At 43.0% G+C, this 25,738-nt stretch overlaps 1 protein-coding gene across 3 annotated transcripts in view; it reads left to right on the top strand.

Moving 5' to 3' along the window:
- DOCK3 (dedicator of cytokinesis 3) overlaps positions 1 to 25,738 on the top strand; it is a 150,582-nt gene that overhangs the window by 46,029 nt on the left and 78,815 nt on the right. For 2 of the 3 annotated variants that reach the window (XM_069966557.1, XM_069966559.1), the window contains exon 4: positions 9,960 to 10,015. In XM_069966557.1, the coding sequence (XP_069822658.1) occupies positions 9,960 to 10,015 (56 nt within the window). Of the gene's footprint in view, positions 1 to 9,959; positions 10,016 to 22,591; positions 22,856 to 25,738 lie in introns of those variants that run through there. The other variant, XM_069966558.1, reaches the window with a different exon arrangement.

Here is a 25,738-nt window from a genome sequence, read left to right as displayed (position 1 = left end):
GAGCGTTGGGACGATGACTTACTGACGTGATTGTATTTATTGTAGTGAGTGAGAGTGGCCGGAGCTGTGCTGACAGTCTACTGTACTGTGGTGAGCTGTCTATGGTGCTGATCTGCAGGGGGGAGGGAAGGACATCCCAGGACATTGACTGTTCTCAGTGACACAAAAATAACAGCAGTGCAGGGTAAAGCTGATTATTCTGTGCGTTAGAGGCTGCTCCATGTATCATGAGGGTGAGCAGCTTTATCTCAGCCATCGGGTATAATGTGTACATGTGTCCCTACCGAGGAACCCGCATCTTATGTTGTGAAAGGAACAGGGTCTCCCTTCATACAACGTATGTTTTCTATTGATCACAGCCGTTGTTGCCGATTTGCAACAATGGCCGTGAATAATAGAAAATATACGTTGTACAGTGTCAATGGGATCCCGGCCAGAGTGTATACACATAGTATACACTCTGGCCGGGATCCCTAGCGGCCGCAGCGAATACTAACATTTCATTGAAACTGACTAATTGTATAGTGGCCGAACAGAACTGTCAGTTCACTTAATGTAAAGTGTAGCACTTTCCATTGTGTGCTATGGTGAATTGGGATGTGGGCACACACGGATGCGCCTGCATGCCAATTCAACATAAATAAAGTTCATCCATGCAGTACTGCAGAACGGCCAGTGTCTTATGTTGTGTGAAAGCAGCCTTAATAAGAGGTCTTTTTACCCCACATCAAATTAATCAAAATGGTGCACACACATCATAAATTTGGCACAGATTCGTGGCTGCGCCATTTTACTCATTTACATGATTTTATTTACTTACATGATCCCGCCTAACTTACTACAATACAGCAAGATGGGGAAACACTGTGAAAAGAAGGGGCAGAAAAGCTTTGCAGATTCTCTGGAACCTTTGAGTGAAATTTTTGCCCAATTTATCCAGAAAAAAGGCCATCAAGCGGCACATTACGGGAAATTACTTCAGCTTTTCCAAGTACTTACCAAAATTTTGAATGCAGCTCTGGATTTCTGCAGAATTGTGAATGCAGCTCTGGATTCTAGCAGAATTGTAAATGCAGCTCTGGCTTTTGTAGGCAGCATGATCGGACGCAAGTACGTAAGTGTGGTCTGGACTGGAGTGGCTTGGCGACAGTTTAAAAAAGTCACATTTGTTTAATAAGACATGGCACTGAAAAAGTACTTACCAATAGAACTATTCTGAGGATAGGTGTGAGCGGTGTAAACTTCGGAAAAGTTATTGCGCAATGAAGCAATTGTACAAAAAGTTGCGACTTTTGTGCTGATATGGTCAAGTGCAGGTCTAGACCTTTGCTGGACTTAAGTTTACTGCAAAAGGTTGGGGATCCCTGTGGTTTCTGGTATTCCTCTCTGTCCTTCTGAAAGAAGCTGACTTAGTTTGTGATATTTTTACTGTACAGCTGTTCTAGCTGATGAATAGAATGCCAGAAGTAAAGTGAAGACTGACAGTAGAAATCGGTGAACTACAGTGGTGAATGCAACAATGTCAGGCAATACAGATTTATATCCAGGTTCACGCTTAGGGCCCTATTACACAGAAAGCTTTTTGTGCGAAAAATCATTAAATTGTTTGAATTTAACCAATAATCTTTCCGTGTGTATGAAGGCAAACGATCAAGCAACTAACGAAAACTTGTTCGCATGTCGCAAATCATCGTTAATTGTTCGGAAATCTGTCAACTGTGGTGCCTTAAGGTGCTATTGAGGGTATGGCCTCCTCTCTCATTGCATGACTTTGCTGGTTACAAGCCTCCTCACCACACACATCTCCTTCTCCCTCTCGGCTATGGGCCCCAGCCCCTGATTGCCTGTTCTGTCCTCCGCAGCCCCTGGGTGCCCCCTGTTATGTAGTAGTCTTTGCCATGTTCTGCCCCCCCCCCCCCATGTCACTGAGACATGAGTCACCAGGCCACGCCTGCCTCCAGCTGTACATTTGCATAAGTAATTGCATGCTTGTTAACAGTTCATTAGTGTTGGAGAAAGCTGCAATCTATAAAAAGGAGTCAGGAAGAGCCCTGTGGAGCGGATTGTGCCGCAGCCCCTTCCCTTATGTAATGTCAGGTCTATGGCGTCTGTCTCTTCCTGGAGATCTTTCCATCGCTCGCTCGTTCTCCTCTGTTTCTCTCCTTCCATTGACCTCACCTCCCTCCCCTCTTTTGCTCCGTCTGTCTTATTTGCTCCAGTCTGATATTTTTTCACCATGTCTGGCTCCACATATATTTGGAAGTCTCTGTTCCATCAATAGTCATTGACTTCCATGTTTTATAGTGTAATATGGATGCAGCTTTCGATGTTCCAGGAGTAGGAGGCATGATGTTACTCGGGATCAATTCAAGGTTTCTCTAAAGTCACTCAGCATTACAATTACTGTACATAATGCTCACAAGATGCCATGCTTAACGGGAAGCTCCACTCATCCATAAGTCCTGTCATATAGTATCTGGATTATTTTTGCACCCTTTAGGGTCCATTCACACGTACAGGATCTGCAGTGGAATTGAAGCTGAAGGTTTAATGATGTGTTCAATTATTTAGATACATGGATATCCACAACATCAAATCCAGTGTCGGACTGGTACACCGGCAGTTCTGACCGCTGTGCAGCTTTGCTGCAGGGACTTCCAGCTGGGGCAGCGTCTTTAAAGGGGTACTCCACTTAAGAAAGATTTAACCATGTTCAATCCCCACCCATAATCTAAGCTTTCTTGTAATAGGTTTCTGTTACATGAATTGGGCCGTTTGTCTGCAGCACATCCTGATATACACCCTGAGGCCATGTTCACATGGCGTAAGACACCAGCCGTTGTTACTAGAGATCATCCCGGGGGTGCATCCGTGCCCACATCCCAATTCTCTGCTGCACACAATGGAGAGTGCGTCTGGGAGCCGCACGCTCCATTGTGTGAACAGACATGTTCTGGGCAGCCGCTATTCAATGAATAGTAGCCGCAGAAAACTTACATGTCAGCTTTTAGTCTGCCGGATGGAATCACGACTGGAGCGTATACTATGGGCCACATGTATCATCCTGCGAACGGATGATTTTCGGCGGAAAGTGCCGATTTGCGTATTTTTTATACGCAAATGGCCGATTTGCGAATAAAATATTCGCAAATCTGCACTTTCCGCCGAGTACGCCAGGGGGGGCGGAAAGGGGGCGTGTAGTGGGCGGAACGGAGGGCGCGGACTCAGAGTCCGCGCGATTTACCATCCGTTCCACCCAAATATACGCCGAAAACCTACTCCAGTCCTCAGCTGGCGTAGGTTTTCGGCGGTGCGCACCGGCGCGCACGGGATTTATGTAGAGGAAGTCCGCCTCTACATAAATCTCCGTAGCGCCGGAGCTGCGGGAGCATTTTTAAGTCCGGCGTAAAAACGCCGGACTTAATAAATGCCCCCCTTTGTGTATATGCTCCGGCTGAGATTCCATTCATTCAAATGCAACATATGTTTGCAAAAACATACGTTATGTGAACAAGATGAAGTGGATACTTGGCAGAGGTGCAATGCATGCTGGGAAATGTAGCTTCCAGGCCGGCACCATCTTGGACATAGACCAGCTTTTAGAAATACATATAACTCAGGAACAGCGGTAGCTAGAAAGATGGGAGATGTTCAGAATAATCAGGGGGATTTTAGGAGAATTAAATTTTTAGTTCCTGGGTACAATACACCATTAACACACTATCTGTCTAATAAGAGAGGAGAAGGCATGCCTGGAGAATCAGCAGCAGTATCGGGAGAGTGTGTGAAAGTGGAGAGTTTGTTTGTTTTTATTTTCATTTTGCCTATACATGGGGCCTTCTACTATAGGGTAGTTATCTACTATAGGGGACTGCAAAGAGGGGGCCACTTACTACAGGGGACTGCATAGAGGTGCACAAGCAATAACTGGATGGTTCGTGTAGCCGTATAAATGCATTGTTTTTGGCTACATATCACCCTGTCTAAAGGGCATGCGCAGCCAATAACAATGCATATAACAAACGATCCAGCTTTTGTTTGTGCCGCCCGCTCATGTGATTCATCTTACCTTGTAGAGGATCTGCAAATGAGTGCCGATCTTGCCTATCACTCATTTGATGCCTACCATTGGACCATGTAAAAGGGCCCTAAGTCATGTGACCTCTAGTAGCTTTTTCCACCACTCCAGTTGGGTTATTTTAATTTTCAGAAGCCCAGATGTAATAAGTCACCATATTCCAGTGTAACTGAGGCTTACAAATCCAAAGGCGAACACCTGAGACCTTGAAATGGTTCCATGTTTGTCATCCAGGGATGTAATTATTGACATTTACACTTGGTGACCTGCCTAGTCCTTATAGTAGTCCTGGAGTCTTCCTGTTTTGTGTAGTACTCTTAGGGTCTGACTAGTTTGCATAGAATTGCTAGGGCCTGCTTAGTTTCAGTAGCAGTTCTGGGACCTGTCTTGTTTGCATAGTAATCATGGATCCAGCCTAGTCTGCATTTTAATCCTGAATTATAATTATTATTATTATAATATAGTGTAGGGTTAGGGTTGGTCATGTTATGTCAAAGATTAAAAAAAAAAAAAAGTTGTAGTAAGTTGTACAGACTGACCACATTCAGAATATAGAAGCATAAACCTTTGGTATATTACACAAGTTTTCCTTTTATTGATGGATGTGATAAATATGAAGAGCTCTATGTGAGTACTTGCAGAAGAGATTTTCTGTTTTTTCATGTTCTCATGTTTTTCTCTAAAAGCAGCCACTTAGCGTCACATAGCTAAGAGCGCAGGAATCTTGTTAATGTGTTAAACCAAGTGAACAGAGTTATAGTGGGGTACCTCCTGGGCTGAATTCACCCTTCAACCTCTGACGCATTTGGAATTTAGTATCTCTTACACAGAAGCAAGAATATTACCTTATCTTTCTCCATTTCTGCATTTTCTGTAGTGCTACATACCTTATTACTCTTTGTTCTTTATATTATCTAAATTATTACCATCCACGCCTGGTTTTGGCTTAAAAACTGCAACAAAACTGCACAGTGTAAGAGCACCTTTACCATCTGCCTCCTGATTATCCCAGGACAGAGTATTATCCAACCTCCTCCTCATCCTCTTTATCCTCCTTATCCTCCACCCCATTGTACTCCACTCTTTATTGTGGTCCACCTCTTCATTACCTTTTACCTTCTCTTTACCCTCATCTTCCTCGTTACTCTGTTAATCCTTTAGGCTATGTTCACAGTCACACATAGCATTTAATGCATGCTCAATTAGCATTAATTTGCCCTATTTTGCCACAAATTTGCAATTTCATAGTAAAATAGCAGTATTTTTGCCACAATTGCGTCAAATTTTTTTTTTATTGCGAACTGAGCAACTCGCTGCAAAATATCACTAATTAACGCATTAAATGCTATGTGTAAACATAACCTTACCCTCTACCTCATTGCTCTCCCTTCTCATTACCCTCCACCTCCTCCTCATCCTCTCCTGCTCATTACCCTCCAGCTCTTTATTACCCTGAACCTCTTCATTACCGTCCATTTCCTCATTATCCTTCTCTTCATTATCCTTCATCTCATCATTGCCCTATGCCTCCTCACAGTGGCAAAGCGTGGTTTGCCAGCACCAGGGGGCAAGACAAGTATTGCGCCCCTAACCCACTCGAGTAATTGTAAAGTGAACAGTTATGAATACAGTGTAGGCATCACTGCTTACCAGGGGTATATGCAGGTTTTTTTTTTTTTAAATAAAAAATACCCCACACTAGAACCATGTATTACCACTGCAGTCTAAATAATACCTTCAATCTGTTGTTAAATATAAACCACTATATACAGATCAATATTACAAATAATATGACTATATAAGGGACAAAGCCACTCCACATATGACCACTGTGTAATGATTGAATAATACACCATACCATTAGTGAACAGATGCCAGTATATCAAGAATAATATTACCAATTATAGGTAATTATAAGAATATCAAATAATATCACTGTAACGTGGCCACATATTGCTATAACTTAATGACTGGATAATATCACTGTACTGTTTCTGAATAAAAACACTATACAAAGATTAGTGTTCTCCCTATACATTGACCATGTAGTAGTAGATAGAAGCTCTATGCAGGCTTGTATAACTTAATAAATACAGAGCTTATATAAGAATACATACTGATACTATATAGACACTCTACAGACTGTAAGTCATTACAGTACAGTTATATCCAGTGACTCACGGGTTATTATTATTATTATTTATTTATAAAGCGCCCCTTAATTCCAGAGCCCTATACAATAGATAGGGGTAACAAGCAGGAACAATACAACATCAGGACACATTACATGAAGGCAAAAGACAGGCTGGCACATGGGGGAAAAGGACCCTGCCGACGAGGGCTTACAATCTCTCATTGGATTAACTTTCTTTTGTTTTTTTCTCTTTCCGGCCCAGGCCGTCATGATGAATTCTTTTCATAAAGACTTGTCTTATTAAGTAGGGTCCCCCCAGTAAGCAGGTAATTCCTCCTTTTAAGTAGGTGCCCTCAGTAGGCAAGTAATTCCTCCTATTACGTTGGTGCCCTTAGAAGACAGGCATTAGATGCTACCAATTAGATACATTCCCTTGCCAACGTAAGAAAACTGAAACATACTCATCCACTACTTTTCTTCACTCCCACACAGTTGTTTGGCATTATTCTTCTTCCTCCTCTCTTCTGCCCTGGTGCAGGCTGCAACAAAATCCTGTTATCCTGCCTGCGTGCTTACAGTTTAAATCAGCAATGCTATACAGAAGCAGGGAAGCCTGGTGTTTGGCTTCTGTATATACTGTCAGCTGTATAATACCCTATTGGCATAGTGTGCCATATCATGTAGGTAGAGGAGTAGGGATTCCTGTCTACAGTCCTGTACAGTGCTGAGCAATGATGCATATGATTTATGCATTGCTGTTCTCTGTACATTTATAGGGGATCAAAATGTGATGCCTCTCATGCCTCCTTATGGTACACCACTACCTCCAAATTACCCCACATTCTCATTACCCACCACCTCCTCATTACCCTCCACTTCATTACCAACCCCATCCTATTTACATTCTATCTTCTTATTACCCTTCCCCTCCTCATAACATATCACCCCCTCATTGCCAACCACATCCTTATTACCCTCCATCTTTTTATTAATATCCTCATTTAGCCTCATACTCATCCTCTCCCTCCTCCTAATGCCCTGTCCTCTTCATTATCCACTTTCTTTTAATTACTAACAGGGTCTTGTATAGTGTGTAGCAGTGGGTGTTGTAGTTCTTGTAAGGAAGAAAGGCACGCCAGGAATTTCAGTTCCCCTTAGATCAGTACTGGTAAATGTTAGGGAACTGCATTTTGAGCAATGAGAAGTTTATAGACTCTCTTGTGCACTTTAAGTGTTGTCCTTTGGGATTCTACCCCTGTTATATAGCGATTGGGTTCCTCCCACAGACAGGAGATGATAGATTCAGTGTGATCATTATTTATATAATAACCAGTGTGAGAAAAACAGGAAGGAGAAAAATCCATAGTGATGGGCGATAGACATGAAGGACAGGCGGGGGGCGGGTGAGGGCCAGCACAATGGCAGCATTATACCCGCTCATTGCAGACTCTCTCTTCACATCTCCATAGAAACCTTTAAAGGATGCCGGGTCCCTGAGCACAGCGCCAAAGGTAACCATCATGTAGGGACCAGTAAGTCTGGAGACAGCTTCCCAGCTCATCAGTGTCACTGCTGTGACCTATCCACAGCCAGAGCGTTGCGGAGAAGAGGACACCATCAGATCCACGTGCCAGGAGCATATAATGCCAGTGAACACCCCCAATAGTGGATAATGTGGCTGCCGACACAACACTAGTAATGTGGTCTGTTCACAGGGAGCATACTGGCATCAGCTTTCAGACACTTCCCTTACATTAAGGTTAATAGAAGACAAACTGGCAAACAAATACAAGAACTGCATATAATCTTTAATTCATTACCAAAAATTGTAAAGCCCTGGTTCAGTGCTAAGCCACTTGTTACAGGCAGCATAAAGAATAACGGCCAGGAAAAAGTAGAATCACTGAGTACATACATACCTGTACTTATTCCATACCAATTGTACTATACTCCAGAGCTGCGCTCACTACTTAAAAGGAATCTACCACCAGTTTGGGTGAATTTAAACTGCCAGTACTGCTAAATAGAGGACGTTATGGTGTAATGAATTCCACCTTCAGTATGTTGATTTTCTGCTTTGTTGGCCCTGAAAACGTCTGTTATTTGATATGTATATGACCTCTTTAGTGCACTGGTGGCATTACTGTATCTATAGAAGAACTGTTATTCCCACCCAGACTCCTCCTAACTCTTTATATAGACTCGCTTGAGCATGCACAGTAACAGGACATGACTGTAGAGCATACATAGTTAATGCATATATGTTCTAGGTCAGGTGTGGCTATGGAAGGACATGAGAGGGTTCTGGAGGGAATAGGTGTGCTTCTACAGATACACTTACATACCCAGTGCACCAAAGAGCTGATATGCAGAGTAAAGAAAAAACATTTTCCTGGACAAAAACATAGCACATCAACATACTACAGGTAGAGTTTATTAAAGTGTACCTGTCGTTATAACTTACAAAATCTAAATCAACAGTAGATGAAATATAAAGCAAGTTTACAATTTATATTCTTTTTTTTATCATGCTTTAAAACAAAGCAACTTATTAGTCTTGTGCTTGGTAAAAAAACAAAAGAGTACAGGAAGTCGCGGCCAGTAGAGAGTGTCATGGCTCAATTTATACATCAGTCAAATGATTGATGCCTTCTCTGCGCTCAGATGACAGGACTTCCTGTGTTTAGTCTCTTTTTTTAAACTTGCAACCCTTTGTCAAACTGGCATGGCCTAGAGTGTCTGTGCCTTAGGCTTACAATGCCTTTCCGTCCCTCCATTTTCACCACCCTCTTCTTCATTAGGAATGCCCTTGAGCAAGAGTTATCCTATTCATCACTTGTCTAAACACTGCACATGGGCCTTAACGATCCAGCACATGTGCAGTGTTCAGACAAGTGATGATTAGGAGAAATTCTGCCTAAGCGCATTCCTAATGAAGAAGAGGGCAGTAAGGGGGCGTTGCAGGCCTAGGGCACAGACACTCTAGACCACGTCAATTGAACACAGGGCTGCAAGTTTAAAAGTTGTTTTTTAGGACAATAACTGCATCCTCTGCCGAACGGACCCCAGGACAGATCTTGGATTAAAAGTAGCTATCCAATGGTACAAGTGTTTGGGGAAGGGGGGCAGATTGTGGGTACAGAGTCGCTTTAAAATAAAGTAGTTTAATTATTCTAAAACTGTTGGTAGACTCCCTTTTTAAAGAGATGGGTGCAGGTCGTCTTCTCGCTAGGGTAGAGGCTGTATTGTGGATGGATGCAGGGCATCTTCTTAAAGGGGTGCAGTTGCTTTGAAAGTGTTCATGGCATGTTCTCGAAGGGGTTTCAAGTTGTAGATACAGGGAATTCTCTCAAAGGGTGCAGGGCATTTCTTTGGTGGGTGTGTGTCACTCTTTTCCCTGATGCTGGGTGTCTTCTCATTGAGAGCAGGTTCACTGGTTGCAGCATTCCTTTTTGCTGCATGCAGGGTGTCAACTTAAGTGCAGACCCACTGAGTGCAGGGGAACCCCTTGCTGGCTGCAGGGCATCTACTTGCTGGGGGAAAGGTGTCCCCCCACTTGTTGTTGGGCACCTCCTTGCTGGGTGCAAGGTTCTGTATGTCTTTGCAGGGTGCAGGACAGTTTGTCTGTGGGCACAGGACATCTCTTTGCTGGGCCTGGCTGCTGATTCCTATATTTTTTCATATTGACTTTGAAGCAATGAAATTCCACTAAACATTTCATTTACATCTTCCGTCTTCTCTTTGCAGGGAATCTTCCCAGTCAATATCATCCACCTGAAGAAAGCCACATGTAGCAACAGAGGGTGAGTAAGGTGACAGACACCACAGGGTTTGCATATGTGATTCATGGGGGAACGTCATCTTGTCTTATCTGTTTTTGGGAAAGTTGGGTTATGACTAGGTAGTGTTTAAGAGTGTTAGTGTGTTAGTATGTATCACTGTATTTCAATCAAAAAACATGTGAGGATCAGTAAGTCAGGATGAAGAGTTTTATCACTGTGACTGACTCTGAAAGTTGGTTCCTAGATAGCCTGGAGACAGAAATAGCAGTCCCACGAGTGCAAATATGGCGGAGACTGGTAGTAAGATAGTTAGTTATTTTTGATTCTATAAAATCAAAGCAAGAGAAGCCTGGAGGAGAAAAGCAGAGTCCATGTGAGACTGCCCACAGAGACTGCAGGGTGGGGGGCAGTATGTGGTTAGAGGTGATTAATCTCTTATTTATCAGTTAACATATAGACATGTGCAGGGGCGTAACCGGAAATGGCTGGGCCCTATAGCAAACTTTGGATTGCCCCCTCACCCCTCGACAGATCACTAAGGCTGCATTCACACATCCGTAGATTTTGTGGACGTACGTACGGTGAATGCATGCAATGGATTGTTTCCCCGCCCAGTATGATGTATCAATATCATGCCGGTAGAGGGGAAACTCTTTCGCCACTTCACTCTAACGACAGAACCGATGAGATTCAAAGAGTTTCCCCGCTGCCGACATGATATTGATAGATCATGCCGGGCGGGGAAACAATCCATTGCACGCATTTACCATCTGTAGGTCCGTAAAATCTATGGCCGTGTGAATGCAGCCTTTGGACATGTTCATACAATGTATCAGCGCGCTTCATAGTGTTCACTGACAGGGCTTTCTGCGGCCGTTATTCAGTGAACATGTCAGTTTTCTACGGTGCCGTGAGAGATCCCAGCGGGAGCATATACTATGTGTATACACTCCAGACGGGATCCCATAGAAGATAAGGCAGCGTCTCCTTTCGTACAAAGTACGTCCATTGTTGCCGATTGCAACAACGGCCGTACTTTTACGAAAAGATACGCTGTGGGAACATGGCCTAAGTTGTCAAGTGTAGTCTTAACTGCAAGTGCTTGTCAGGAGGCCACCAGGTGCTGCAAATGATGATGGACACTTGTCAGAGATATGAAATGGTGTTAGGGTCCATTTACACTGAAAGATTATCTGACAGATTATCTGCCAAAGATTTGAAGCCAAAGCCAGAAACAGACTGGTCAACAGAGGTCAGGTCATAAAGGAAAGCCTGAGATTTCTCCTCTTTTTGAATCGATTCCTGGCTTTGGCTTTAAATCTTTGGCAGATAATCTGACAGATAATCTTTCTGTGTGAATGAACCCTAATGGTGCGTTTACACAGACAGATTTATCTGACAGATCTTTGAAGCCAAAACCAGGAACAGACTATAAACAGGGATCAGGTCAGAAAGGAAAGACTGAGATTTCTCCTCTTTTCAAATCCATTTCTGGCTTTGGCTTTCAAAATCTGTCAGATAAATCTTTCTGTGTAAATGCACCATTATTACATGGGACAACTCTGTCAATTCTCCAGCCATTAAAGACAATCACTGGTAGCTCTCAATGTGTTTGTGCTGCTGTCCCATCATCTCTGCGATATCTTCATCTGTGTGACAGGAAACTTGCTGCAGAATGTGAGAATATGGAGATTTATTATAGACAGAAAAGAGCCGGTGGAGTGGTCATGGGGGGCTCCCTACATGTAGTATCAGTACCCACATTAGAAAAAAAAATGCACAAACATCATGGAATCTGCCAGAACTGAACAATGGATCATGATATGTGCACAAGGATTTTGTCCAAATGTGATAAAACAAATGACAGGAAAAGTATGGAAGTTTCTGATCTGGTGTTCAGATCCAGAGCTGAACTCACAGTCCTGCTATTAGATCATATCTTTTACTTCCGTGTTAGGTAAAGCTACCTTTACTATATTACTGTCATGTCTAATCTTCTACTTCAGTCACATCCAAATCTGCCCTCCAAATTCTGCTTGCATGTCTTATATTCCAGTCACATCCAAAGCAGCAGTCACAATTGCTTACACTCCAGTGACCTCAGATGCTGCATTTATAATTCTGCTGCTTCTCTGTTCTTACTCATGATGCCCCAAATATTGTTACTGCATCTGCCAGCTCAGTGTCTGCAGAGAGCATGATCTAGAGTGGTCCATCAAGGGAGATATATAAAATATTAAAACCAATCGCCTAACATAAGTGTACTTCCCCCTCGTGCAGCCAAAGCAGCTCTGATGCACTGAGGCATTGAGACCTTTCAAGGTGTTCTGTGCTGTCTGACATGAAGACAATAGCAGCAGATTCTTCAAAATGAATGTGTCATCAGAAAATGACCCATTGTTTAAATCAAGTACTTTTTATTTTAAACATATTTTTTAAAATCCCGCCGTGCTCAGTGTGCTGCTGTAAGTGAATGGAGAGGGCGCGCTTTCGTCCGCTCCCTCTCCTCTCCACTCAAAGAAGTAACATGTTAGTTCCCCGAGCGGAGAGCGGCGGCAGCGGACGAGTCCGCCCCTCTCCATTCACTTTCAGCAGCACATCCGTGGGCGCCCGCATCAGAATTTTACACTGCACGCTATGGAGCGAGCGTCCGGATCCTCTCGCTCCACAGTTTGCACTGACATGGTTTTCTGCGGCTGCTATTCAATGAATAGCGGATGCAGAAAACTGACATGTCAGTTGTTTGCGGTGCTGCTAGGGATCCCGGTCGGAGCGTATACTATGTGTATACACTCCGTCCGGGATCCCATAGACAGCAATGCTACGTATATTCTCATAATAATCACGGCCGTTGTACAACGGCCGTGATTTTACGAAAGAATACATTGTGTGAACATAGCCTTAAAGTGTGACACCAGTATATAGGGATGACAATAGATGGAGCTCACAGCTCAGCCTCCCCACCTTCAATGGTCACATAGTATGCCTAGTAACCTCTCCCATTCATGTCAGTAGAACAGCTTCTGAGGCTTGCTGTATAGCATATCTCAAAATCTTGTTACAAACAGCTCACACAAGAGCCTCCATAATATTGTACAAAAAGCAGCCTCCATAATATTGTACAAAAAAATTTAATAAATAAATTACAATAAGATTGGAATAGGAGATGTTTATGCATCCGGCTCTAATCAATAAAAAATCTACGCAACACTTCTCTTTCCATCAAGTTGCAAAATGGGTTCTCAATGGATCAGACTTGTTTTTCCAGCACATTCCACAGATGATAAATTGGATTGACATCTAGGAAATATGAAAGACAATTCAAAATATTTGTCATCATCCTCAATCCATTCCTGAACATTTTTTTGCAGTGTGGCAGGGCACACTGCTCATACAGGCTACTGCTATTAGAGAATACTGCTGCCAAGAAGAGCCGGATTTGGTCTGCAACAGTGTTTAGGTAATTGGTATATGTAACATCCACATGAATGCCAGGACATAAGGTCTCCCAGCAGAACGTTGCCCAAAGCATCATACTTTCTCTGTCAGTGTGCATTCTTCCCATAGTATATCCTGCTGCCATTTATGCCCCAGTTAGTGGGGTATGTAAATCAATTGTTGGCCCAAAGTTATACAGATTTGTAAATTATTTCTGTTTTGAAAAATCTTAAGTGTTCCTGTACTTATCAGCTGCTGTATGCTCAACAAGGCACATGATATCATTCATATATCTGTCTGTGATCCAGAACGTAGAAAAATTATTTTATTATATGGTAAGAAGAGTCATGGTGCCCCCACACACACTTTTTTGTATGGCATTCTACAGGCCAAAAAAAAATGCCAGAACAATGCGGAACATAGGGTTTTTTTTTCATGCATTTGCATTTTTTGGCATTTTTTTCTAGCATTTTTTACTTTATGTGTGAATGATCTTTTTGTGGGAGTTTTTGTGTGGTGAACTTTTTTTTCTCTGCCATCACATGATCAAGCTCAGGGGTATCCCAAACTCATGCCTTCCAGCTGTTACAAAACTATTATTCCCTTCATGCCTTGACAGCCCAAGCTTAAGTTTTGGCTGTCCAGGCATGATGGGAATTGTACTCTTGTAACAGCTGGAGGGCCACAGTTTGACACCTAAGATCTATCTGCAGCACACCAATGGCGTTTTTAAAGTCACTGTTACAGAATGCATGATTAAAATTTTTATTAAAGATATGCATGTGCATGATTAAAATTTTTATTAAAGATATTAAAACTGAAATTTCTACAAATACCAAAAACAAGGTAGGAACACCTCAAAAACAACTACCTGTCAGTTGATAGGTTAATCAGTAACTTGATTTCTTAAAGGCCCAGTTCACACTGAGCAAGAACGTCGGAATTTTGCTGTGCTCAGTGTCTCACTGTGAGTGAAGGAGAGAGTGCACAAGTGTCCGCCTTCTCCCCTCTCCGCTCAAAGAAATGACATGCCCTCTCCTTCACTCAAAGCAGGACACTGAGCACAGCGGGATTCCGGGGTGGAGCTCTCCGACGTTCTTGCTCAGTGTGAACAGGCCCATTCTGCCAGAGCTGAATAGGCGAGGAATTTCACGCAGAAAACTTTCCTCTACAATTCCTCGAGATTTCCTCAGTGTAAACCAGCCTTGACCGGAAGAAACCGAGCCCTGGTGATATGTATAGAATAAATATGTCTCAACGCTTTTCACCCAGTCTTTTGGCTGGGATCCTCAGAAGACTATTTCTGCAAGTTCTGATATACATAAAATATACAAAGATGAGGTAAGTAGTCATTTAGGGAGGGGGGAGGAGTCGTGGTCAACAAAACACTAGAGATAAGAACATATGGGGGTCATCCCTGAGATGTGATCTCCGATAAAGCACTTGAAGCATCACAAACAGGGTTGAACGATATCCCCATATTCTTTTCTCAAACGCTAGTATGATGCATACTCCCGACTCCGACTCCTGCTCCTTCATAACTGGCCGGTCATATACCAAGGGAGTTATTTATCACACTGGCTCAGCAGCTTCTCCCTAATGTCCTACATGATCCTGGGGCGACTTCTGAGTGAATAAAGGAATACTGTATATAAAGCAGATTCTCCTGTGTGTGCAGTGGATGCAGCCAGTCTCCAGCCTCCATGTCCTGAACAACTCACAAATAGACTAGATGGAGCAGGTAGTCTTTTCCTGATGATAGTCTTCTATGTTTCTAACTTAATATTCACCATACTTAAAGAAACACTGCTAACAATGACAGATACCTGTAATATAGAGGTCAGCCATAGTGATATAGAGGGGGTCACACATAGTGATATAGAGAGGGGTCACACATAATGATATAGAGAGGGGTCACACATAGTGATATAGAGAGGGGTCACACTTAGGGCCCTATTCCACCGGACGATTATTGTTCAGATTATCGTTAAATCGTTCGAATCTAAACAATAATCGTTCGGTTGAAATGCAGTTAACGATTAACAACCGAACAAGAAATCGTTGATCACTTTATAAGACCTGGACCTATTTTTAATCGTTGCTCGTTCGCAAAACGTTCGCAAATCGTTCGCATTGAATAAGACATCGCTCGGTGGTTCGCAATAGATACGAACGCAATAGCGAATAAATAGCCAAGAAAAAAAGATTGCAATTACGATCATAAGTAACGATTATCGTTCCGTGGAAATGAGTGAACGTTTTCAGGTCTTTCGCAATAGCGGTCGTTTGAAATCTTTAACGATTATGCAAACGATAATCGTCCGGTGGAATAGGGCCCATAGTGATATAGAGAGGGGTCACACAGTGATATAGAAGGAAAAAAAATGACTGGTTACCTCATCTTTGTATATTTTTGTATATTTTATGTATATCAGAACTTGCTGAAATAGTCTCCTGAGGATACCAGCCAAAAGAATGGGTGAAACGCATTGAAACGTATTTGTCCTTTGCTGATTCTGATTCTGAAACAAATTTATTGATTCTAGCTGATTCTATCTTTTCTGCTGCACAAGGCAAAAACTGAAATGGTACCCCAACCCCACCCTTGTAACTCAAAATAATAAGAAAGGTTTGAGTATATGCATTTGTGCTGTCAGTTTCCATGAGCGCACGAATGATAGAAGGATTGTTCATGCACTCTGCCGCTCGATTAATCGCGCTCATTTGCGGCCGCCCACGGCCAAGAAATCTTTTACTGTAAAAAAGACCCTAAATTTCAGGACCTGTGGATCATGTGACTCAAGCCCTTCACCACTCTACCTCTGTGAAAGACTAGTGAATGAAGGCTGAATTGTCGCTTCCCTTTCAGTTGCTGCAGAGCACTGCCCGAGGCAGGGACTTCACCATGGCTCATGGATGAAGCGGCCCTGCCTGTACAGTAGTCAGTGGTCATGCATACATTGTGTGCATAGCTGCTCACTTTACATTCTTGAGGGGGGGGGGGGGCAAAATTGCACCCCCAAGAATTTTGCGCCTGAGGCAACTGCTCCCCATGTTTTCTGCTTAGAAAAATCAACAACAAAACACATGTGGATTTCTGTCTAGATTTGGGGTGCAGATTCTGGGCCCATTTTGTCTCCTGGAATGAGCCCAAGACCTACATGAAAGTCTGCCACCTACGACATGACGTTACAGGGGTATATGCAAGTGGGGGGGGGGGGGGGTTATATGATTATCATTTTTTTTAAAAGCCCAGCTAAGTTGTCAAGCTGAGGTGTCAACTATATGTCCCTAGATCCCTGGAGAAGCACTGCTTTAGTGTGACAGGAAGGAGAGCTTTTAACTCCCACTTTGTCAACCTCCCTTGTAGCTGCAGGCAGCTTTAGGCCTGCGGCCTACAAGGGATCAGATGCAACTGCGGACCTGCACTGTCTATGTTAGACATGTACAGTAAAGTAGGCAGCGGAGCTGCATCATGGAAGTTTGTCAGGGGAGGCGAGTTTCATTTTCTTTTTTTTATGTGGAGGACAGTGGACACTTCTTGGGAGCTATCTGCTCTGAGGGGACATTATTGGAGCCTGTCTGCAGCGATGGGATATTATTGAGGGTTTTCTACTGTGAGAGGGGGCACTATTGGGAGCTGTCTACTGTGTGGGGGCATTATTGTAAGGGGACCTACTGTGTGTGTGCAATATTAATCAGTCTAATTACTGTTTGAGAAGCACTGTCTGTTAGGCTATGTTTACACAATGTATCTTTTGCATCAATTATGGCTGTTGTTGCTATTTTCAAGAATGGCCATGGTTAATGCAAAACATACATTGTAATTGAATTAATGGAATCCTGGCCGGAGTGTATACACATAGGAGGGGGTTTACAAAGCTTACGCCAGAGGCGTATGCCAGGGAGAAGGTGTAGATTCGCCCCTTCTCCCTGGTGTACGCCTCCCGTGCGCCCGCTCGCCTGATGGGCGGGCTTGCGGAGCTTGCAGGTGTGTGAAGAGGCAGGGAGGAGGCATGGCCTCCTCCCGCGCCTTATTTATCATGATTTACACCTGCTCGCAGGCGCAAATCATGACACAAATTTACACCTGCTGGAACCAGGTGTAGATTTGGTATGCCGGCTGCAGATTTGGCGCCCAGTCAGCCGGCCGGATTCACTAAGAGGCGTACGCGAATCCCGCCGTGAAAAAGGGGCAGGGCTTATTATAAGTATGCCAGTCTTCATAAATCCCCCCCATAGTATACACTCCGGCCAGGATTCCAACCGGCCGCACAAAAAACTGACATCAGGCAAGTGGGGCGTATGGGAAGCGTATGCCAGGGAGAAGGGGCGAATCTGCACCTTCTCCCTGGCGTATGGCTCGGGCGTATCATAAATGTCCCCCATAATGTTAATGCTCTATACACACAAAAGTGTGAATGCAGCTCCAGTTCTAACTGGAGTATAAGAAATGACATACAGTATAATGAGAATTGTGAATGCAGTTTTGGTGGTGACTACAATATAGGACATGATGCAACTCAAGACCAGCAAAGTGTTTACAAAGTTAGGTAAGACAGTATAGATGGATTTTGGACTTTCTTGCCTCTTTGGTAACTGATAGAGAAGTGCCCAGGTCTTGACATATCCTCATGTGACAAGTGGAATGTCAAAGACTTCTTGTAGGTTGATCTAGTCTTTGACATTTTCAGCCCCTGCAGGGTAAGCGGCTGCCACAGAAAGAGGTCATGACAGAGATCAGTCTGACACTTTGGTGCCTGTGGAGGTGGAAAGACTTGGAGAAGGTGTCACCACCGCCCCTTTTATTAATATAAAACTTTTCCTAGAGAGCAGACTCCAGGCAGTCCTATGTAGCTGCACATGGCCCTGACGATTTTCACCAAGGTGAACACTGTGCAGGATATATATGCAATATTCATGTTCGTTTGGCCACACGGTTAGTTATGCGGCCCTGTAACATGCATATTTTATGAGGGCCAGGCATTAGCACTCTTGTCAGGATGCCAACCACATTTATAGGACATTCACCTTGATTTGGTGAGTCTTGCCAGGTGAAAGACGTAAAATTCAGATTCTCCACCATACTAAGAACCTTCAGTGTACAATCTGATGCCAGAATGCCTTTATTTAGCTGTAGCCACTTATTTTGTCTTGATGATATCTGAAATCTATATCTGAAAAGCTAGGAAACAACCAGTATGGTTGCCATTGCAAATCTTTTAGCTGTGATGCATGATTATAAAACAAGTCATGTCTGTCTCTGACTTTGTGGATGTGTTGACAGATCTGTCATTCAGGACAACAGAAAAGCTGGGTGACTATCTTTGCCAGCCTTGCACATACCCTGTAAGGTGCAGGTAATAAGTAATCATGTTTGGTGTTAGGTGCACTCATCCATCCCCAGGAGTCTCTGTCCACAATCCGACAATGGCCCCTTCATTGGATCACATCAAGGGTCTGGTAGAATTTCAGTTTAGTTTGTCTATGAAGCTCAGATCTCACTGTTTCCCTTCTCTTCAGGGAACAGTGTAAGAGGCCTATTACACGGGACGATTATCGTGCGAAAAAAAAGATAATCGTTCTGTGTAATTGCAGGCAATGATCGAAAAATCGTTCGTATGTCGTTGATCGTTGATTAAGGGCCCTATTCCACCGGACGAATATTGTTCAGATTATCGTTAAATCGTTTGAATCTAAACGATAATCGTTTGGTTGAATAGCAGTTAACGACTAACGACCGAACGAGAAATCGGTGATCCTTTAATAAGACCTGGACCTATTTTTATCGTTGCTCGTTCGCAAATCGTTCGCATTGAATAAGAAGTCGTTCGGTCGTTCACAGTAGTGACGAACGCAATAGCAACGACAAGACGACCGCAAGAACGATTATAAGTAACGGTTATCTTTCCATGTAGATGGGTGAACGATTTCAGGTCTTTCGTAATAGTGGTCATTTGGATCGTTTACCGTTAACGTTTATGCGAACGATAATCGTCCCGTGGAAGAGGGCCCTTAGATCTGAACCTAAAATTGGACCCTAGGACCCTAAAGTTTATAATGTTCTGAAAAAGGGACTCTACAATCTGATTGTTAAGATCCTGCCCCCATTAACTCTTCCCCATAGATGATAGGTGCAACGTTGTTACTTTTGCCCCCTTGCTCCTATATAATACCATATGCTGCAGCAATCCCCTGTATGGTATCAAACTACAACTTTGTTCATGCTGAGCTGCCTGGTGCATGCTCAGCACCCTTATTTCTGATATTGCTGCTTGTCCTCCAGAACAGACAATATCATTCAGTAATTCAGTGAGGTTTTTCTGGTTGTCTATAAAGTCTTGGGTCTAAATGGCTGGCACACAGAGATTCCAGTCCAGCACAGGAGATTAGGTTATAAACTTGATGCAACCAGCTCTCTTCTTCTGTTGCACACAGAGCTGCTCCACAGTATAGTGCTAAACAGAAGTAAACACCTAGGGCACCTAGCTTCTTATACATGCTGGCACAGATTTATCAGACTTCATTTTTCTCCCTATGGGTGCGTTCACACTACGGAATACTGTGGATTCCGCCACCGAGCACTGTGTCAGATGGAAAAGAAAACAACACTTTCTGCAGGACAAGTATAGGAAGACTTGAGATTTTTAAATAAAAGTAAATTACAAATCTATATAACTTTCTGAAACCAGTTGATCTGAAAGAAAAAGATTTTCGCCAGAGTACCCCTTTAAGTTGGCCCAAAAGGCAGGTATTTAACAGGTATAACATATAGTAGTCAGAGCAACTATGTTAAATTTGCCTCATGCTTCCAGTTTATGCAGTGTAACTTTTACAGTATTCATAAATCTGGGCTAATGTATGTGCCCTTCACTGATCAGAGCCTTGGCTTACTACCCAGTACCTTGTACCTCATACATTTCTCCATACCATCATCATGGTCTTGGCTCCCACAGACCTTGGCACAACCTCTCCCAGGACATGAAGAAAGAGGTATTTCTGAGAGTTAAAAAAAATACTTTGTTTAATAAAGGTATATACTTTATAATATAACTTCATTAATATAAATGTAGAATCTTTAATTTACACATCATTTCATGTTGCCTGGCAGCAATAAGGGACGACATGTTCCCCACTGCTGCCACCAACGTTCATGTTGGGAACTGCAGGTCTGTCTAAGCCCTGCAGTTCCTTGTCCTCTGCTCTGATCTAGCATTGCCGCACAGCGCTGTTGATACAAAGCAGGGACTTCCCTCATGTACAGTAATTCTTATTAGAATATACAATACCCGGGTGGAAGCTGCCAGTCAGGAAAGCTGTGTGCACAGCAGCCTCTGTACAGCGAGCGGTGATTACCGTTACAGAACCACTCTTCTGTATAAATAATGCTGTGCAGCAGTGCTGGATCAGATCAGAGGACCGGTACCTGCAGGGCTTAGATAGTACCCCTTTAACACAGTTACATTTCTAATGGATTCCATCACAGAATCTATCACATGAATACTGCTCCCACAGGTTATACGGCGAGAATCTTTCCAATATGGATTTGTAAATCTGCATCTGAAGAAAAAAAGAAGCTAGGTTTTCACATAAAATGAAGATCAGTCCAAAACCGTGGCAAAATCTGCTGCGTACAGTGTGAAAATTCATACTTTCATGGGCATGGGATCTAAAGGAGGTCTCCCAGATTACTCTAAATGAACCTAAAAGGTTCAGGGCACAGATTATACCAAGATCTCCCTACTACCGGTGTAGCAGGCCAGATTAACTCCGGTCCAGATTATACCCGGGTACAGGTCAGAGTATACCCCGGGGTATAAAATAGCCTAGGCGGGAGTATACCCTGGGGTATAAAATAGCTTAGGCCAAACTGTACTCCTCCAGGCCAGAATATACCCTGGGTTAAAAAATAGCCTAGGCCAGAGTATACCCGGGGTACAAAATGGCTTAGGCCAAAGTATACCCCGGGGTATAAAATAGCCTAGGTAAAATTATACCCAGTTTGTAAAATAGCCTAGGCCAAACTATACCCCGGAGTATAAAATAGCCTAGATCAAACCATAACCCAGGTTGTAGCATAGCCTAGGCCAGAGTATACCCATCCAGGCCAGAATATATTAAAGGGGTAGTGCGGCGCTAAACAATTATTCACTAAATAACACATATTACAAAGTTATGGTGCGTTTACACAGAGAGATTTATCTGACAGATTTTGGAAGCCAAAGCCAGGAATGGATTTAAAAAGAGGATAGATCCCAGTCTTTTCTTTATGACCTGATCCCGGATTATAGTCTTTTCCTGGCTTTGGCTTCAAAGATCTATCAGATAAATCTGTCTGTGTAAACGCACCATTATACAACTTTGTAACGTATGTTATGTTAGTGAATGGCCCCCTTCCCTGTGTTTTCCCCCACCCACGCCAGACCCGGAAGTGTAGTGCTCTATACTCACCTGATCCGTATCGACCCCCGTCCGCCATCTTGTGACAATGATGTAATCTTCGGGCGGCCAGCCGGACCGCTCCGACCGTCCCTCGTGCCGGCCGCCCTCTGCCGCGTCATCAGCTGCTCAGCCGCGATTGGCTGAGCACAGTTATGCTCATGTGTGTGATACTAAATATGTGTGTGATACTATTAGTTATGTATATGTTTGTATATGTGTGTTTGCATTTTATTGCTGGTTGTGTTTATGTATGTGCGCTGCTGTTGGCCGTGTATATGTGTGTGCATTTAGCTGTTGGCTGTGTGTATGTGCGCTGCTGTTGGCTGTGTATATGTGTGTACATTTTGTTGCTTGTTGTGTGAATGTATGTGCATGGCTGTTGGTTCTCATATATGTGTGTACATTTTGTTGCTGTTGTTTGTGCGTTGAGGTAGGTTATAGTATATATGTGTGTGCATGTGTTGCTACTATTTGTGTATTTGTGCGTGTGTTGCTGCTGGTTGTGTGTGTGTTTAGGCAGGTTATGCATGTTTGTTTGTTGCTGTGTTGATGATTGCTGTACGCCTGTGGCTGTGCTATGACGCTGGTTCTTATAGTCTGGGGGAAAAATCTATCAAGCTGTCTTATAGTAAGAATGTCTTTTGTTGCTAATAGCAACCAATCACAGCTCACCTTCCATTTTATCACAGCTCATTAATATTTAAAAGATGAGTTGTGACTGGTTGCTATGGGCAACAGAGGAAATTATTACAGCTTGATAAATCTCCCTTAGAGTATGGAGGAAAGAAGGAATATTTATTGATATAATGGCTAAATAAGTTTCAGGAGGGAATTGTTGTATAAGGAATGCTTTTCGATCTAGGTGGAAGCCATGCCACCATTTCTCCCCCAATAGCCATGCAATGTTGCCAATAATTCTGAGGTTGAGAAAATATTACCAATAGAGTAGTAGATGCTTGGAGCAAACTTCCAGCAGATATGGTAGGTAAATCTTTAATAACTGATTATAAACCTTCCTGGGAAATAATATAAGAGCAGACTAGATGGACCAGGTGGGCTTTTTCCTGTTGACAATCTCTGTTTCTGTATATGGATTATTGAACATTACGGATAACTTCCAGCGGATTTCATCATGCTTGAAGTTTCGTCTGTCCTATAGGCTCCATTCTATGCTCAGGCAGATTCCGCTGACTGCCCAAAGCTTTGTCATGCCAATTCTTTGGAGGATGTCGGAATCTGCATGTGCGTAGAATGGAGCCCATAGGACAGGCGGAACTTCAAGCGGGAGCTGTGCACAGAATCCGCTGTGTAGACATACCCTTTATATGTAATGCTGTTGGTTGTCTGTGTTAGTTGATGCTTGGTTGTGTGTTTTACTGCTGGTTTTATGTTTGTGTCCATGACTGCTTATTGATGTATATTTGTGTTGCTGGTTGTGTATATGTGTGTGTTGCTGGTTGTGTATATGTATGTGTTGTTGGTTGTATATATGTGTGTGTTGTTGGTTGAATATATGTGTGTGTTGCTGGTTGTGTATATGTATGTGTGTTGTTGGTTGTATATATGTGTGTGTTGTTGGTTGAATATATGTGTGTGTTGCTGGTTGCGTATATAAGTGTGTTGCTGGTTGTGTATATGTGTGTGCTGTTGCTGGTTGTGTATGTGTGTCTGTGTTAGTGCTGGGTGTGCATATGTACATATGTGTGCCTCTCTGCTGTCTGTGTATATGTGTGTGTGTTGCTGCTGGATGTTTATATGTGTATATGTATGTGTTGCTTCTGGCTGTATGGGTATATGTGTATGAATTGTTGCTGGCTGTGTATTTGTGTATGTGTGGCTGCTGCTTGTGTATATCTATATGCATAGAGGCTGGTTGTGAATATATATCTGTGTGTGAGTGTATGGCTGCTGGTTGTGTGTGCTCTAGGGATCTGTGCAGGGTACGTGGGAGGTTTATTTTTCGTTCCTTTTTGGATGCCTCATTACTGCATAGATCGGAGAGGAGGCAGCGATAGCCGGAGAGGTAGGATCCTTCCATTCTTCTGTGTGTTCTCCCTGCATCTAGGTGATATGCTTTCAACCTGTTCAGGGATCCAGACAGCCCTGACCCCCCAGGATGTGCCCTGCAAACCATGCATGTATGACGTTAGGGGGATAGAGCAGACGTCTGCACAGAGGGGGCATGCTGTGTGTGTGGCATTGGCAATAGTGGGGGAGCCTCTTGTCCTTTAACCCATTTATTGCATCATGACTGTCCACAAGACTGCACAGCTGTATGATCTGCCAGGATGTGCCAGACTGTGTCACAGTATGAGATATGTGACTGTATCTTTGATATGTCAGGTAGTGCAGTCATATGCGATTGTATTTATGATATGTCAGGATATACCAGCCTGTGCCATTATATAGAGCATGTATGTTATGGCAGATAGTGCCATTGTATGGAATTGTACTTATGTAAGTTACAATATACCAGCATGCACCATCATATAGAGTATGTATGATATGCCAGGCTGTGCCATAGAATGAGATATGATTGAATGCGTGATATGCCAGGCAGTTGCATTGTATGGGATTGTATTTATGATATGTTAGGATATGCCAGCTTGTACCATCATATTAGTTTAGGTATAATATGCCAAGATATGTGACTGTATATATGATTTGTCCGGACATATTGGGGTGTGTCGATGTATGTCTCATATGTCTAGATATTCCAGCCTGTACTTTGTTATGTGACGTGAGATTTGTATATTTCAGATATGTGATTGTACCATATGCATGATATTTCAGGATAAGTATTGTATGATATATTAGAATATGCCAGCCTGTGTCATAGGCAATGTATGTGATGTAGGAGATAAATAAAGTAAAATGAGGAGATGACATAACCACCTATACACAGGTGCATAGATGTATACTGGGATGCTAATATCTGACAGGTTGTATGCTTGGCTTTTGTAGCTTTTTAGTAGGTTGTCATAAGATATATGTGCAGGGGCAGGGATGGGTGTATAGCCCCATTATAGGCTATCATACCAAATGTAGAATGCAGGTTAACACATCGATCAGAATATGATGCTCACCACCGTCACTAGATAATATAATGATTTAATGCTATAATGAAGGTGAGAAATGTGGAGACCTGGGATAACCATGTGCCACAGGCCACATTTAATGGCCTGAAGTGAAAGCAAAATGAGAACCAGTGAAGCCGGACCATTTGGTGCTGAACTAGAAGAATGCTGACTCTCCAAGCACCACAAATTCTCCATTTACCCATATATCAGCATAACCAGTAGTCTAGCCTTTATACTTTTCTATTACTGTGCAGAGAAGATTGTATATTCCTTCACTACCGTTACTGCCCCAGTAAAATCACAGTCCTCCACATGGCACACATTAGGGGGTTAATTCACCATGAGCCTGGTCTCTGTAGTGTGGGAGGAAGATGGAGCTATAAAGAAAACACTGTGGACCCCAAGTACCTAGCAGTGTACGCCTGTTTTTGCATATATTGCACCTTAAAAGGTCTCAGTGTGCACCACGTTTACAGCAGGGTACTTTTCTCACCATTCCTGAGAGACACCATTGCCTACCCAAGACTTTAGGACTCCAGTAGACAATGCACGTACAATGCTAAAGACAATGATTAGAGATGAGCGAACCTCAAGCATGCTCGAGTTGATCCGAACCTGAACTTTCGGCATTTGATTAGCGGTGTCTGCTGAACTTGGATAAAGCCCTAAGGCTATGTGGAAAACATGGATATAGTCATTGGCTGTATCCATGTTTTCCAGACAACCTTAGAGCTTTATCCAAGTTCAGCAGCCCCCGCTAATCAAATACCGAACGTTTGGGTTC

This window comes from Dendropsophus ebraccatus, chromosome 4 (genome assembly GCF_027789765.1).
Source record: "Dendropsophus ebraccatus isolate aDenEbr1 chromosome 4, aDenEbr1.pat, whole genome shotgun sequence".
Classification (NCBI taxonomy): domain Eukaryota; kingdom Metazoa; phylum Chordata; class Amphibia; order Anura; family Hylidae; genus Dendropsophus; species Dendropsophus ebraccatus.
This window is presented reverse-complemented; position numbering and strand designations above follow the sequence as displayed.